The sequence below is a fragment of the Lynx canadensis genome, chromosome C1 (assembly GCF_007474595.2).
Source record: "Lynx canadensis isolate LIC74 chromosome C1, mLynCan4.pri.v2, whole genome shotgun sequence".
Lineage (NCBI taxonomy): Eukaryota > Metazoa > Chordata > Mammalia > Carnivora > Felidae > Lynx > Lynx canadensis.
Window position 1 is genome coordinate 102,312,908 of NC_044310.1, and position 16,650 is coordinate 102,329,557.

General features: G+C 41.0%; 1 protein-coding gene across 2 annotated transcripts in view; it reads right to left on the reverse strand.

Annotated features, from left to right (window-relative positions):
- NOTCH2 (notch receptor 2) overlaps positions 1 to 16,521 on the reverse strand; it is a 164,856-nt gene extending 148,335 nt beyond the window's left edge. The window contains exon 1 of one of the 2 annotated variants that reach the window (XM_030328181.1): positions 16,219 to 16,521. In XM_030328181.1, the coding sequence (XP_030184041.1) occupies positions 16,219 to 16,291 (73 nt within the window). In that variant the 5' untranslated portion in view covers positions 16,292 to 16,521. Of the gene's footprint in view, positions 1 to 2,756; positions 4,259 to 16,218 lie in introns of those variants that run through there. The other variant, XM_030328182.1, reaches the window with a different exon arrangement.
- Between the last annotated feature and the right edge of the window lie 129 nt (positions 16,522 to 16,650).

Consider the following 16,650-nt stretch of genomic DNA (forward strand, 5'->3'; position numbering starts at 1 on the left):
ATCTGTCGCAAAATAAACCCTCAGTATATGATGGCTATTGTTGCTGCATATAAGCTCCATAAGGACAGAGATTTTTGTCAGTTTGGTTCACTCTATTACTAAGGAGGCATGCCTTGGTCAACTTTCATGAAATATCCCCAGTTCCTCCAAAGTGACATTCACTTTTATCTGTATTAATTACATTCAAATGCTGCTATCCGTAGTGTATACCTCCTCTCTTTTACTGTAAGTGGTTTCAGCTGCTTTTTTGGAAAGATTTAAATATTGGAAAATACTTTAAGTGTTTTAAGAGTATTTGAGTTACCATATGCACCACTTACATTTTCTGTAAACAGTGTGCTTACACATAATTATAAATATCTCAGACTATAAAAGAAAACCTTTCATAGTATTCCCACAACTGAAAAACAAAGTCTTAGAAATAATTATAGAGGGAGCAGAAGGGAGTGGTAGGTAGAAGACAGTTTACTAAATCAGCAAAATAAGAAGTGGAGTTTTGTCTTAAAACAAAACAAAAACCTGACAACCATTTGCTCAAGGCTGCCAAAACTTGAGAATAAGCAAACTGTCATGGGAAACAAATGTTAAAATACAAAACGGTTTTCTGAGAAAGTAACTCCACCAGTCCTGGCTTATCCAATTCTGAATCACTAATGCTACTGCCCCACTGGCTTGTCTTAACCACTACAGAGAAGTCCAAAGGGACAGGCAGGGGGCTCACAGGCAAATATTTCCTCTACTGTCACTGACATTTCCAATATGGCTACATTTCTCCCCCACTTTTCCACTCCTTCTCTGTTTCCTTCTTCAGATCTCAAAAAAAAAAAAAAAAAAAAGAAAAGAAAAAGCCAGTTGATGTACTGATAGATCATTTGAGGAAAGATCACGTGGCCAGAAAACAAGCGCTTGGGTTCTGGCCCAACCTTCACCTAGTGCTGGGTCCCCACCAGTCACTTCTTTGGGCTTTAGTTTCCTCATCTGTAAAACAAGGATGGACTAAATGGGTAATCACCCACCTTAAATTCCCAAATCTCCAGGAGCCCCTAAAGACGTATTAACAGACCATAGGATATTTTTATTATTTCAAAATGTCTAACAGAGATAGTCCATTAAGTGCTATAAGGCTAATTAAAACATTGAATATTTTGGCTTTAGACTAGTATTCCACATGGTGACACCGAATGGCACATGATGATATTTGTCATATCATATGAAATTGGGGAACAAATGAAATGGATCTGATATTATCCTTAAAGATACACTTCAAAAAATCAGAGTTTTTGTAGTATGCATAACATCCAACCACAAATGTCTGGTTAATAAATAATAGGGAAATGAGTTAACACCTATCAGTGCAATTTGTGTAATAGACAAAATTCCTCCAAATTGGAAGTACACACCATTAAGGGAACAAACTCAAAGACAAGACCCCTAAATATGTATACAGTCACTGAAAAGCAGTGAACAATGTACTTGCTGCAAAGATGAAGCTCCTGTTTCTCACCAAAGGTCCGAATCACTCATCCACTTTTGATTAAAGTGAAAGCAACAAAAAGTCCATACTGCAACATAAAATAACGCTATTTACCTCACTCTTAGTATGTGCCAGGCACTGCACTATGAATTATTATCACATTATACACTTATTTAATTCTCATAATAACCCTAACAATTACATGCTGTTATAATCCTTTTATTACTAACGAATATGAGGCACAGAGTGCTTAAGAAACTTGCCCAAAGACACAGAGCTAGTATGTTCAGAGCCAGACTAAAAAGTATCCCCATCTTCTCTCCCCATAAGCCAATAACTCCCTCTCAAAGAGAAGTCTCCATAAACACAGGCAGGAATGTCCCCAAGCAGAGCCCTCAGGAGTCAGGTCATTGCTAAGGGCAGCCCTCTGAAGATCTCATAGCTGTGGCCCATTTTGGCTTAAAGACTCATCCTTAATGGCAACTCCCCTCCTCTCAGCCCAAATTCATTTTGTTTCTCCTGGTGACAGAAATGAACTAAAGGAAGTCAAGGGCCATTGGTCAATTAATGTCCATCCATTTCTTGTTTATTAGAAGATAAAAAAAATTCCTAATAGCTGACCTCTACAATTCAAAAAACTGCCAGGGGTGCCTGGGTGGCTCAGTTGGTTAAGCGTCTGATTTTGGTTCAGGTCATGATCTCGCAATCTGTGAGTTCGAGCCCTGTGTCGGGCTCTGTGCTGACAGCTCAGAGCCTGGTGCCTGCTTTGGATTCAGTGTCTCCCTCTCTCTCTGCCCCCCACCCCCCGCTTGCACTCTCTCATTCACTCTCTCTCTCTCTATCAAAAATAAACAAACATAAAAAAATTAAAAAAAAACAAAGAACTGCCAGTCTTATGAATTTTTAGTTATACATATCATAAAAATATGCATCTTTAGGGGCACCTGGGTGGCACAGTCAGTAAAGCACCTGACTCTTGATCTCAACTCAGGCCATGATCTCACAGTTCATGAGTTCAAGACCTATAATCGGGCTCTGCACTGACAGTGCGGAGCCTGCTTGGGATTCTGTCTCTCTTTCTCTCTACCCCTCCCTGGCTTGTGCTCTCTCTCAAAAATAAATGAATATAAAAAAAATTTTTTTTAATAAAGAAAATGTATATGGCATGTAAATAAAACAAAATTCTAAAAAAAAAATGCACCTTTAGTATATCCCTCAGTTTCCCCACTTAACCTATTCCCCATCTTGTAGGGTTGTTGTAGGCGTAATTTTATGAACGTACATAAAGCTCCATCGTTGACTGCAGATGCTTGAATTCTGTCTCCATTCTTCATTAACCACATTATTCACCCCATCATCCAAAGCTGTGAATCTCAGTTCCAATTTCCTTGTCTGTAAAACAGTTAAATACTGTCTACCCTAAAGGATAGCCATGTAAATTAAGTGAGGAAATATATGTAAAGCCCTAGCAGAATGAGACACATAGTAAGAATTCAACAAAATGTTTTTTTTTTTTAAAAAAAGCTGAAGTTTAAAAAGTCAAACCACAAGTTTATATCCCCAGCCCTGTCACTTATTATCTAGGGTTAAACAATGGTATACAAGCCAAATAACCCCTCTGAGGCTCAGTTTCCACTAAGGTTTTATGAAGAATAAACGAGGCAATTATAAGAAGGCTCTGTAAACTCTACATTGCTATGTAAACATCGGGGTTGTTTTACTTTATGAAAATAAGTTGTATGTCAGTTATATTGAATGATCCTTCCAAATAGTATCTTCATCTTTAAAATGGAAAAACAGGCAGAGAAATTTTAAGCCATAGAGGGAAGGCTGGCAGTTCCAAAAGTAGGATGGAGAAAAGGACTAGGCCAAAATAAATTCAGACCATGACAAAGCAGAAAATAAGTAAGCCTTCAAAAAGAAAGATGAAAATAAATACCCCTCAACCTGTTTTTAATCAGCAGCTTCACCTGTTAATTAAGCTTCTCAATGCACAGTCTAGGTGTAAGAATTCTCTAATTTCCTCCCAGAAACAGTATTAGACTTCAGGGTGAGAAAGAGCTTCACTATCAAATCTCTTTTCCCACCCATAAATTAATTTTGTGGATGGGGCATAGAAACAAAGACAACTGGACACAAACCGGAATCTCTCTAACTGGCATTCTCTTAACCACACCTAAAAAATAGTCACAATCCTCTTCAGAGAGGTTTCCTTCTTTGGTTGGTCAGAAATGTCCTTGTTCCCCAGGTCTCTTCCTGCTAAATATGGTAATAGCTGGCAAACAACCAGCCCAGTAAATTCCAATGATACTTAAGAAAGCATTCATATTGCCTGAAATTACTCTGAATCAAACACTTAAGACCTGCAGGGCTTCCACATACAACAGTTCAGCTGGAGCTCTTAATGTCAAAAGCAGCAGGGTACCTTAAGAACATACAAGCTTGAAAAAAAAAAAGCAGTCTACTCTTCTTTATTGCAACATTCTTCAGCAACAACATTGATCTCCTACCCACTGTGCACACAGCACTGCACTAGGGCAGTGGGAGGCTGGAGGGAGAAATGGAAGAAACAGGTGGTGTCCACAGGGTGCCAAAACAACAGGTTGATTGAGTCAGTTCTGTCCCACAACTAATCAATTTGGTGAGGAGAGAGGGGAGGGAATCTTAGTCATCCTGTTGTCTGACCAAACTGACTGGCTAAACCACAGTACAATTATCAATTAGGTCAAAATGTCAGATTTAGTAGTGCATTAGTCCTGCCTTTCAGGGATGTTACATACTTCAAAGATCTTGGATGTCCAGGAAAACAGGACATAAGCAGCTTACCCTCAACCCACCAAAATCACATATTTAGTTCCAGAATATACAGTTTCCCTCCAGTATATTTTTATAAAATGTTATATGTGCATTTCTTGAGCACATACAACTGACAGCTTTTTGTTTTATGATACAGTCAGATTAGAATTTTAAACTAGCTATAGAAAATACCAGTTAACAAGAAAATTACAAGATTAAAATTAAAATTAAAATTACCAGTTAAAAAGAAAATTGATGAAGCTCATTGCAAATCAAAGGATTGAAAACCTATCAGATAAACAATTTTTGAAATCAATATTGGTAGCAATTTGATATTATGCAGTTTAACCTGTCCATGCATGTTGCAACACATTTAAGACAAAGGACTAATACACTTAATATAAACAGCTTTTTCAAATCAGTAACCAAAAAACGAATACCTTGAGGGGTAAAAGACACAATTTATCAAAATAAGTAAATAAGAAGTGGCCACCAACCATATGAAAAACCACTCAGTATCACTGTATAATCAGGGAGGCAAGTTAAGATGAGGTAGCCTTTACCACTTATCAAATTGGTTAAGAGTTTTAAAAATAAAAACTAGGGTTGAACACAGGTGGGAACACAGTTTCATATTCTGCCAATGGAAATACAACTTGGTCAAACTATGTGGAAAGGAATTTGGCAGTGTGTATCAAAGTCACAGGAAAGTCCATACTCTGATACAAAATACTGACTTCTGAGAGCTTATGTTAACAAAATAAATATTCCTACCAAGATTTAAATGTACGAATGTTCATTATAGCATTATTCACAATTATGAAAGTTGGCAACTGAGAATTGGTTTCAGTTTAAATTATTTATAACAGATCCTTAAGATAGAACAGTATACACCCTTTAATATTCTTAAAGAACATTTACATATAGGAAAATGTTCACAATATCTTAAGTAGTGCAGAAGCAAATGATAAAACTATACATATGCTAAAATGCCAACTGCAATAACAGAAAAAAACTGTCTAGAATCTATCAAAATATTAACTGTGGGTTTTGGTTGGAAGTGATAGACTTATTGGAGATTTTAATTTTCTCTTATGCTTTCCTTTTTATTTTTTTTTTTATTTTTATTTTTTAAAATTTTTTTTTTCAACGTTTATTTATTTTTGGGACAGAGAGAGACAGAGCATGAACGGGGGAGGGGCAGAGAGAGAGGGAGACACAGAATCGGAAACAGGCTCCAGGCTCCGAGCCATCAGCCCAGAGCCTGACGCGGGGCTCGAACTCACGGACCGCGAGATCGTGACCTGGCTGAAGTCGGACGCTTAACCGGCTGCGCCACCCAGGCGCCCCTCCTTTTTATTTTTAAATTGTTTCCCAATTTTAAAAAATTACCCTCTTTGATGCAGTAATTTTTCTTCTGCAAATCTAGTTTAATGGGGAAAAATCCTAATGAGGAATTTTTTTTTATGTATGAAGGTGATCAGCATCATTTATATAGAAAAAAAAAAGTGGAATCAACTAAATATCCAATCAAAAAATGGTCAAAACTAGTAACCCCATTAACAAGAATATTATTTAACCAAAAAACATCAATTTATGGAAAATGCTTGAAAATATGAAAAACATTTATAACCATCAAAGAAAGGCAGTACAGAAAACTGTGCATATACATCATTAATCAATAACTTTTTAAAACTAAAGGTAGTGGGGTGTCTGGGTGGCTCAGTCAGTTAAGTGTCCGACTTTGGCTCAAGACATGATCTCACAGTTCATGAGTTTGAGCCCCGCATCAGGCTCTTTGCTGTCAGATGGAGCCTGCTTCGGATCCTGTTTCCCCCCACCCCTGTCAAAAATAAACATTTTTTATAAATAAATAAATAAATAAATAAATAAACAAACAAACAAACAAACAAACCTAAGGGTAGAAAAAAGAAACCAAGAGTACACTAAAATATTAATAGTATGATTATGAATATTTTTCTCATAGTTTTCTAGATTTTTCAATGTCCTTAACTACTTTTAAATGTAATTACTTTTTAAATAACCTCCCCCTCCAAAAAAAATCCTGTAGGGGCACCTGGGTGGCTCGGTCAGTTAAGCGTCCGACTTTGGCTCCGGTCACGATCCAATTCATGAATCCCAGCCCCGCGTCGGGCTCCGTGCTGACAGCTCAGAACCTGGAGCCTGCTTCGGATTCTGTATCTCCCTCGCTCTCTGCCCCTCCCCCACTCACACTCGGGCTCTCTCTCTCTCAAAAATAAGTAAACAATTTTTAAAAATTTTAATTAGGGGGCACCTGGGTGGCTCAGTCAGTTGAGGGTCCAACTTCAGCTCAGGTCATGATCTTCCGGTTTGTGGGTTCAAGCCCCGCGTTGGGCTCTGTGCTGACAGTTCAGGGCCTGGAGCCTGCTTTGGATTCTGTGTATCCCTCTCTATCTGCTTCTCCCCTGCTCACCCTCGTCTTTTCCTCAAAAATAAATAAAGATTTAAAAAAATTTTTTTTAATTTTTTTAATTAAAAAAACCTTGTAAAGGTGCCAGAGAAAATCAACAAAGTATAAATACGAGTTAATTATGTGTAAACACGAAGAATAACTCTGTTACTTTGTAAACCTACCTTAAAATATTACAATGCTTGTTTTTAGTTACAACCATTTTCTTTAAATCTCTTAGGAAGTATATGTCACAGGAGTCCTGAAATATTGTCACTTACTTTAAATAGTAACATACTACCAAGGACTTGCATGATTCACAAGATATGTTTTTCCTCTAATAATCCTCATAAAGATTAGAAAGTGTTTTAAATGTTGCAATAAAGTAAATGTCCTTAACATTTCCAATTAAAAAAGATCTAGCAAATAAATAAAGGCATGTTCAGAGCAAAGAAAGACATTAAAAATAATAATCAAAATATACACATCCTCAAACTTCAAAGAGTCTCAACACTTTCTGGATGGACCAAGGCATGTGAAAGCAGAGAATTAAATGGCAGTTTCTTTGCAGCTTACCACATTTCAATTTAGAGGAATTAACACATTAGCACTATCTAGTTTTCTGACTATTTATATTCAGAAACTTAACAAAAGACATTAGTGAGTAAACACTATTCGATTATTCTTATTTGAATGTTGGATAAATATGTCAGCATAGCAACCTCTCCTTCTTAGGGTCTAGTTAAAATAGACTATTTAATCTTCAAGGCTTAAAAAAGCTTCCCAGAATCTCCTCACAAAAGACAGATGAGAATAAAAAGAGATGAAAAAGAAGCAAACAACAACCATTTTAAATGCACCTGCTTCTGAACAAGCTACTATACTTTAGAATGTAACCACAGCTTCTTGTGCAATACTTCATTCAGCAAGCAAAACTGTAGTTTAAAGTGATGCTATTTGTTAAAAGACAACATATTATTAAGGAGGCAATATCTGACTCCAATCAAAATATTATCGTCATGTTTTCCTTACCTCACAAAATACACACAAGCTTTCTTCATATGATTAAATATATAGAAGGGTGGGGGAGCTACTCTTAACCCAGAAACAGGTTCTGCAACACCCATAGACCCAACGTGTCTTTGTGAAGCAATGAGTCCATCTTGGCATGATGTCTGGCTGATGTATTCAAAGAACCAGAGTCACTACCCAGCTGCCAATATTCTGAAAGGAAGTGACTTGAAGACCAGAAACTGCCTCAGGCAGGTCTCTGGGAAGGTGCTTCAGTCCAATGGGAAGAAAGACCCAGGCCCCTCACTGAATGATCAAAGACCAAGAACACCAGAGCTGGACCAAGATAACTAGCCTGCAGTTCAAGGGTGGCAAGAGACAGTAAAATGACCCCCAAGACTTTGTTCAATCGTATCTAATAAAACACAAACTTTGAGGAGCTGGTAGAACAGGGTTTTGCCAAGACAAGCACAGAGGGTGAGGGAGATGTTAGTATGATTAATCAATGCCACCTGAGGCAGCAGCGCTGGGTGTGTCCATACCGTACCTCAGTCATTGCCTGGCTGTGACAAGAAGTTCCTTCAGCTACTGCCACTGAGAACTAGGTCCTCCAAAGAAGATATTTCCACCTTAACTTGTCCTAGATCGGGCTTCTCATCAAGGACTAAGAAAACAGCCCTCTCTCTCTGCCACAAACCCAGTGATAGACACAACAGATACCATAACATGTGCCAAACTTACATTTAGACCCATACCAGACAAAGGGGTCTTTATCTTTTCCCCCAAGTTAAGTTTAGATACTTCTAAATTACAAAAGAGAAAGGGGAGAATAGCAGACAAGCCCAGTCGGAGTGAGCTGGGGGTCACTATTCCCTAGTAGACCTGAAGTTTACTCCCCCAGACCCTATAGCTCTTAGTCACTCTGACTGCAGGAAACTGCTTTCAGAGACTGTAGATAAGTGACTAAATGACTTGTATTTCATATTCCTAATTGTGTGCTCATCTGTCTTATCTCCATGATGATGTCAGCTCCTTGGGGGCAGGGCCCTATCTTTGACTTGGTCAATGATTCCCACACATCTACAAGAGCAGAATACCCTGTACTGTCTGCCACATGATGAAATACACAAATTAAGGATGACAAGACACCACAATCCTCTCTAACACACCACTAAGACAGCAGAGCTGCAAAGATAATAAACCTTAGAGCCAATAACTAGGGATCCTACCAGAGTTTTATGTAGAAACTTATATACTTACACATATAAATAAATTAGTACAGTAATTATCACTCCAAGCTATGGCTTTTATCATCCCCCTCCCTCCCCTTCTTGGTTTTGCTCTTTTCTGTAAGATCAGAGTGTATTTTCTGCCACACAGCTGGTATCTGCCTCAAAAAGGAGATGACAGAAAGAACAGATCTATAGCAAACCTCCTACCACTACAAATAACACTACAGGTTTGTCCCATCCAGAGGCCAGGAGCCTATCCTTTCAGATCTGAAGCCACTTTCTAGTTCCTATAAGGGACAGCAACATCAAGTCCTTGTCAGAGGAACACTCCCAGGCCCCTTCTTGCAGAATGCTCTGTTCTGCTCAAGAGACCCTTGATTCCTGGGGCACCTGGGTGACCCAGTCGGTTAAGTGTCCAACTCTTGATGTCAGTTCAGGTCACAATCTCACAGTTCATGAGTTCGAGCCCCACATCCCACTGCTTGGGATCCTTCCTCTCCCCTCTCTACCCTTCCCCCACTTAAGCTCACACTTTCTCTCTCAAAAAAACAAATAAATAAACCTAAAAATTTTTATTTAAAAAAAGACCCTTGATTCCTCCTTTATTCTCCCTTTCATATTCCACTTGCTGCAGAGCCCAGACAGCCCAAAGGCAGGACTGCCTGAAATGAGTGACTTTCATGTATCTTTTTGCACTAACACATCTGAGGGGAATCCCTGACACGTTATATGTTCATGGGTTAACAAAGCAGACATGCTAAAAGGCAGTGTCATTCACAAGGACTAGAACAGAATTCCTTAGCAGACACCAAAAAGACAGTGGAACACCTATGTATCCTGGCATCTTTGTAACATTCTGATGAAGGGATAAGGAGGCTTCCACCAAAGTCACACACAGCACACATACACCAGCCCTGATATTCTGAATAGTTTGTAGATTATTTTTTTAAGATAAAACAAATCACTTTATTAGTCTTATAGGGATACAGAGCAGCTTCCCTAGTGAGCAAGAATCAAACTCTTCTCAAGGGGAAAAAATGACCACAAGACCCAGGCAAAGCAACCTATCTCTAGTACTATCAAAGAACAACAAACAAACAAACAAATGCTAACCCAAAACACCCTTACTTTCCCCAGATTCACTCTGCAATGATTCCAAACTTCCCTAATATAAAAATTAACTGGGCTCTGCCCCTCTCCTGCTCTCTCTCTCTCTCTCTCCACTCTCAAAACTAAATAACCATTTTTAAAATTAAAAAAAAGAAATAAGTGGCTATTTCTTCAATATACAAATTCCCAGATACTATTTCAGACCCACTGAATCAGAATATCCAGGAAAACACCCCAGATGGAATCATCTCCATGCTCCTCACTAGGTCTAACTCCTTTAATGGCAGAGTAGGCATCCGTTCAGTAAAAGGTACCCCTTTTGGATCCCTGTCACTTACACAGGGCTTAAAACTTTATAAGGCAAATGCCTGAGAAGATGCCAATGGGCACAATTCTCAAGGAGACAGACTACAACTGTATATAAGAAGATCTTTCTAAAACTCAGAGTTGTCCAGAGATGAACTAAGCTGCCTGCAGAGGCAGGGAGCTACCATAAGAGTTGTCCAAGCACAAAAAAGGTAAGCTACCTATTGACCAGGATGTTGTAAGAGGAGCACATCCAGCATGGAAAGGATAGAAGGACTAGGTAAATTTTAAAGTTTCTGCCAACATATAAGTCAACAAAGAGGAAAATTTCAGCTACCCATTAACTAATAAAAAGAGACAGTATAAAAGTCTGTAGGTGGGGTCAGCTTTCAACTGATCTTTTCTCTTCAAAGGAGAAAAGAGCGTAACACACACCCCTGACTCACCTTTGGCCTCTCCTCCAAAATACCCCAAAGGTTGGGAGGACAGAGCAGGAATTACAGGTGCTGTGACAAAGCTGACCTGCTGCTTGGCTGACTCTGCACATCGGACATATGCCAGACAAGTTTTATGGAGGGATGTGTGTGACATAGTGCCTGCCCTCAAGGAGCAAGTATGTTGCAGAGGTAGCTCACACACTATACAGTTCTCTCAAGGTTTTATTTGTCATTTCTCATCTTTAGAGTTTTTGTTGGTTGTAGTGGTTTTTAGGGAACACTCTTGATGGGGTAAAAAAAAAAAAACTTTACTAAATATAAAGTTTGCAATAGAAGTTTGCAATATCCAGCTCATAATGAAAAATCTCAAAAAAACCATCAAAACATAAACTTAGTTAACTCTAATTTTAAAAACACTATTCCAATAATCCCCCAAATGACCAAAATTACAATAAAATATGGCAACTCTGAACAAAATAATAGAATTGCTAGTTTAGTAATATAGTAATACAGGAAACAGTAGAAGAAGCTCAAGTAAGAGGCAGGGGGTGGATGTCAGCGCCTTTGAGGTTAAATTCCAAAGTCAAAGTGACCTTTATGATTTGCAGAAGTGATCAGGGGCACCTGGGTGGCTCAGTCGGTTAAGTACCGAACTTCGGCTTAGGTCACGATCTCACAGTTTGTGAGTTTGAGCCCTGCATTGGGCTCAGGGCTGACAGCTCAGAGCCTGGAGCCTGCTTCGGATTCTGTGTCTCCCTCTCTCTCTGCCCCTCCCCTGCTCGCACTCTGTCTCACAAAAATAAATAAACATCAAAAAAAAAAAAAAAAAGAATGAGGGGCGCCTGGGTGGCTCAGTTGGTTATGAGTCTGACTTGGCCCAGGTCATGATCTCATGGTTCGTGGGTTCGAGCCCCACATCGGGTTCTGTGCTGACAGCTCAGAGCCTGGAACCTGTTTCAGATTCTGTGTCTCCCTCTCTCTCTGCCCCTCCCCTGCTCACACTGTATGTCTCTCTCTCTCTCTCAAAAATAAACATTAAAAAAAAATTTTTTAATGATTTGCAGAAGTGATCAAAGAGAGAAGAAACCACACACACGTGCGCACACACACACACACACACACAAATTCAAAATAGCAAGTTTAAATAAAACATCTGGGAAAGGGGAAAATTTGGTGTTGCCCCAAATGTAAGGTAAGCAATGACCTTTGCAAATACTATTAAAAAAAAAACAACTGTCTTGGAGTACCATGGTAGTCCAGAATAAGAAAATGACTAAAAGCAATTGTCCAATTGAACAAATATTTATTGAGTGTCTATTAAATGCCAAGTACAGAAAGTTAGATGCCAAGTTTAGAAAAAATGCATAAATGAAAAAACACAATTCTCTTCCTCAAGATGTACACATTAACCAGAAGCACTTGAGAATGTTCTAAGTGTTTTCGTGTATGTAAGCTCATTTGTACAAAAGACAAAAATGGTGCGGAGAGTGGAGGAGGCACCAGACTGAGGACCCGAAGAGAGAAATTCTACTCTCAACTCTGTAATGGCTCGGTGACTATGGACAATATACCTGGGCAAATGGAGGACCAAAATCCCACCCACAAGATTATAAGACTAATTTAATACAGACCTGGAGGAGAATGCTGGTCTTCTGGCTCCTAGTCTACTGATCTTTCCAACATATCATTCGTACAGCAGACCAATAAAAAAGGAAGAGTAGAAGAAAATAAGACCTTTTGGTTCCAAGTCATTTGCAGAGAAAGGGAAGAAGAGAGGAGGAGAATTAGAAAAAAGTGAGAGGAAATGAAAGGTTCAAGTTTTGGCATCCAGATAGAAATGTCAAGAAAGGACGCACTTAAATGAGTGGAAACACAACATAAGGATAATGTAAAATCTCCTATTATATTTTCATTAAAGTCATGGCTTAGAATGTTTTACTCTAAAACCACTAAGGGCAAATAAAGGGGGTCCAAAATTATATATGTATGAATGAAGCTTGAGGAATAAAAGACAACAGAGAAGAAAACGGTTGGATAGAGGATTTATACTATATCATTCAAATATATAAAGCCCTTCTAAAGGGACAATGGGGACCCACTGTGTCCAGATGAACAAGAAGAAATGGTATTATACTCTATAGCTCTTATGCTGGCAATTTTAAAAATCTTTGACAGAGGATTAAACACTGGAATAACTAAGGTTAGATTAATTCTGGAAATTATTAAAAATAAGAAGGGAAGACCCCCCCACACACACACCAAACACACACTTGAAAGCAGAATAATAAACCATCAGTGTTTCCAACAAGTTACTATCAACCTGGAAAACTACAGATTCTCAGACCTACTGTATCATAATCCCTGGGTGTTGACACTAAAAGTCCCCCCAGGTGATCTTGATGTGGAGCCAGGATTTGGAGTTCCTTCTTCTATCACAGTGGACAGGGGAAGGAGGAAAGCCACTAGGAATGGCAGCAGAGTGGGAACTAGATTGATGCAAATTTTGTGGGCAAAATAGAATTTCTGTGGGCGTGATATTTTTAAAATGTATTGTAAAGCTGCTCTGAAGCATCCAAGCATATCCCACCGAATTAAACATTTTTCTAAAAGTCCTGAAGTCAGCAAATACAATTCAGGTAAACCAAAAGTTACTTCTCTATACCACAGGAAGCCTACAGAATAGACAGCAGAATGGGAATAGCGCAGAGGGATGCCAAGGAGATGCGGGTAAGTATTTTTAAAAATCAAAACATCAGGAAAAAGAAAAGAAAGATAAGAAACCATCACTCTCCTTTCCCCTCCCCCCCACCAAAGAATAATAATATAGAAAGAACAAGAAGAAAGAAAAAGAAAAATAAACTTCGTCTTCATCTGAAACAAAACTGCTCTTTGTGATTTTTATTAAAGAGAATTCAGCTAAGAAATTATCTAGCAGGCACCAAAACCAGGGAATCACTTCCCACTGCAAAGCAAAAGAAAAGGAGCAAGAGGTGGTCTTGGATAGCTGTTTAAACAAGCAGACAGATGGGTTGACAGCTTCTCGCCTTAGGAACTCAGTGACATTTAAATTAACAATTGGCCACAATCCCAAATACAGGAACACTCAAAAATTTGGAAGAGTGTTATAATTGACATGACAAAAAAATGCCATGATAATAGATGGAGACTCAAGAAACCTTCACTGCCAGACTCTGAAAAGATTTAAAATTTGCACCCAAAAACAGGTTTTATAATCTCATTTATTACAGTAGTTTAGCATCTGAAGAACACCCATCTGAAAATCAAAATATCCATATTTAGTCCCTTGAACTTACTGACTTAACACTCACCTTGTCCACCTAAAAGCTAGCTGGTAATAGCAATACCTCATCAGTACAGAAGTATAAAAGAGGGTATCATTCTATGGACTGAGTTCCTAGAATGAGAGAAGCCCTATGTGTCAGAGTAATTCTATTTTTGACATCAGTCTTATCACCTAACGCTTAATTTTGCAAATCTGTTTGCAATCATATTTACTATTCCCTCCAACTCTCTAAAGGGGATTATTTGGCTCTTTTCATAGGTGAGGAGACTACAGATCATGAAGATGAAGTTATTTGCTAACGCAAGTCAATGGTAGAAAACAAGGCTTGTAATCCTCAGAGTAGCCAATCGTTTACACTCCTTTTTACCCTAAATCTACACTTACAGTAAAGCTTTCGCTCAAAAAAAAAAAAAAAAAAAAAAAAAAAGGAAAGGCAAGAATACTATCCTGTTTTGTTAAATGCTTCTAAAACAACAATTTTGGTTCATCATCACATAGCCTCCTGGTCCACTTCTGAAATTCTTAGGGACATGGAGGTGTATGGAATTTGAGCTTTCCAAGCAGGATCTGGTTCGTGCTGAACAATCCAGTACTTGGATAAATAACCTTGTTCTCTTTCAAACATCTGTGATTGGCCTGTCAACTACCTGTTAACAATGAACAAAGAGCAATTTTTCATCATCTTCTTAACCTTTTCTTTGCAAAAAGACATTGTTCATGTTCATGTTTTGGGTTTTTTTTTTTTTTTTTGTTATTTGGGGGGTTTTGTTTTTGTTTTTGTTTTGGTAAACGTAAAATCTTCCTTAAGATTAGGCTAGGAAAAGAAGAGGTCCCTATGAGTTTCACAAACATGCACCAAGCTGCCATCCCACTGGAAGCAGGGTTCATAAAAAGTAAAACACAGCCCTGCCCCGAAAGGACTTTTTGAATACCTTTTGACTGCCACTGGTTGAATATGCATTCTCTTAATTAATCCTATTAGCTGGGTAATTTCATTCCCAGTTTCATTGGTGAGCTCACACAGCAGAGCGGGATTTGAACCCAGGATTACAGAGCTGGGCTCCAAAACCCAAGCTCTTTCCATTAAACAGCCTGAAGAAATTCGGAGTCTGAGACTGTGGGTGGGATGGATAAGACGTGATTCGACGTCCTCGGTCCAACCGTGTTCAGAAAGACTGTTGCGAATATCCAACCATAAAGACGCTTTCCGAGGAAGCACTTTGAATTAACGTATCCACTTTTCCTCACCCGCCCCTGCCCCACCCCCAACAATGCCAAAAGAGCAGCAAACGCCGCTGCCAGGTTGGAGGAGTTGGTGATCGTCACACCACATTCCTGGGGCTGGACACAGACTCTGAAACAGCGCCCGAGCTCAGCGCCTCGGAAAGAATAACAGCAGTCGAGATTTTTAAATCATGTGGCTCATGCAGCCACACCAGTTTCTCTACTGCTCCTGCCTCCACCTTTCAAAGGCTCGAGCAAAACACCGCGGGTTCCTCGGGACCACGGATTCCGAGTGTCCGAACCCAGGCACGCCACGAAGCCCTGTCCCCATCCACCCCAAAGCCGCCCACCCGTCCTGCGTGCCTCCCTTGGGCAGAGCGAGGTCTGGCCGTGAAGGTGCAAGCCGTTGGGCTCGGAGGCCCTGCCCCCGCTCCCTCCACGCCGGAATCTGGCATTCCTTCGCTCAGCCCATCTGCGGTCCGCGGCCGGCGAGGGTTCGTCTCGGGCAGCCGGCCCTCGGCTCTCGCTCGACCCCAGGAAACGCGGAACCAGAAGGGCAACGCAGCCCAAGTCTCCGTACACGACCGCTTGGGAAAGCGAGTTTCTGAGGCTCGCGGCCCGGCCCCCCTTCAGCCGAGGAGGCGTGTGTTGGGGCCGCGGGGGTGTCGGAGGCGGCGGGGAGCGCGGGGGAGGGGAGCCCTGACGGGGTCCAAACTTTCGGGAACCGAGCGGCCCCGCTAGGAACCCGGCCTTCTCGCAGAGAGGAGGACGCAGGAGGGCGGGGTGGGGGAGGTGGAGGCGGATGGAATGGTCGCCCCAGGTGGCCGGCCGAGCTGGGCCGGCGGTGCGCGGGACCCGGCGCAAAGGACAGCGCCCCTCGGCCCGATACTCACCACGCGCGGGGGCCGCGCGGCACAACCAGAGCGCCAGCAGCGCCCACAGGGGAGCGGGGAGCAGGGCGGGCATCTTCTCGGTCGCCTCCTCCGCCGCCGCCGCCGCCTGCGCAGATCCACATGGGGAGGGGGTCCCCACCAAGGGTCCCCCCCACTCTCTCTCCCCTCCTCCTCCTGCTTCTGCGCCTCACGGCCTCGCGCTGTGCCCCGAAGCCCGGGCGTAAATGCCTCCACACCCTGCACCCCAAGGCTGCCGCTCCTGAGCCGCCGCCTCAGCCGCCGCCCGAAGTTTGGCTGAAACTTTCTCGGCTGTGCAGAGAAGCAGCCTCGTGTGTCCTTCCGCCTCAGCCGCCTCCTCCCACCGCAAGCCCCGCCCCCTGTCGCCGCGGCCGGGCCCCGCCGCCTTCGGCACCCAGGGGTTTCCCGCAGGAA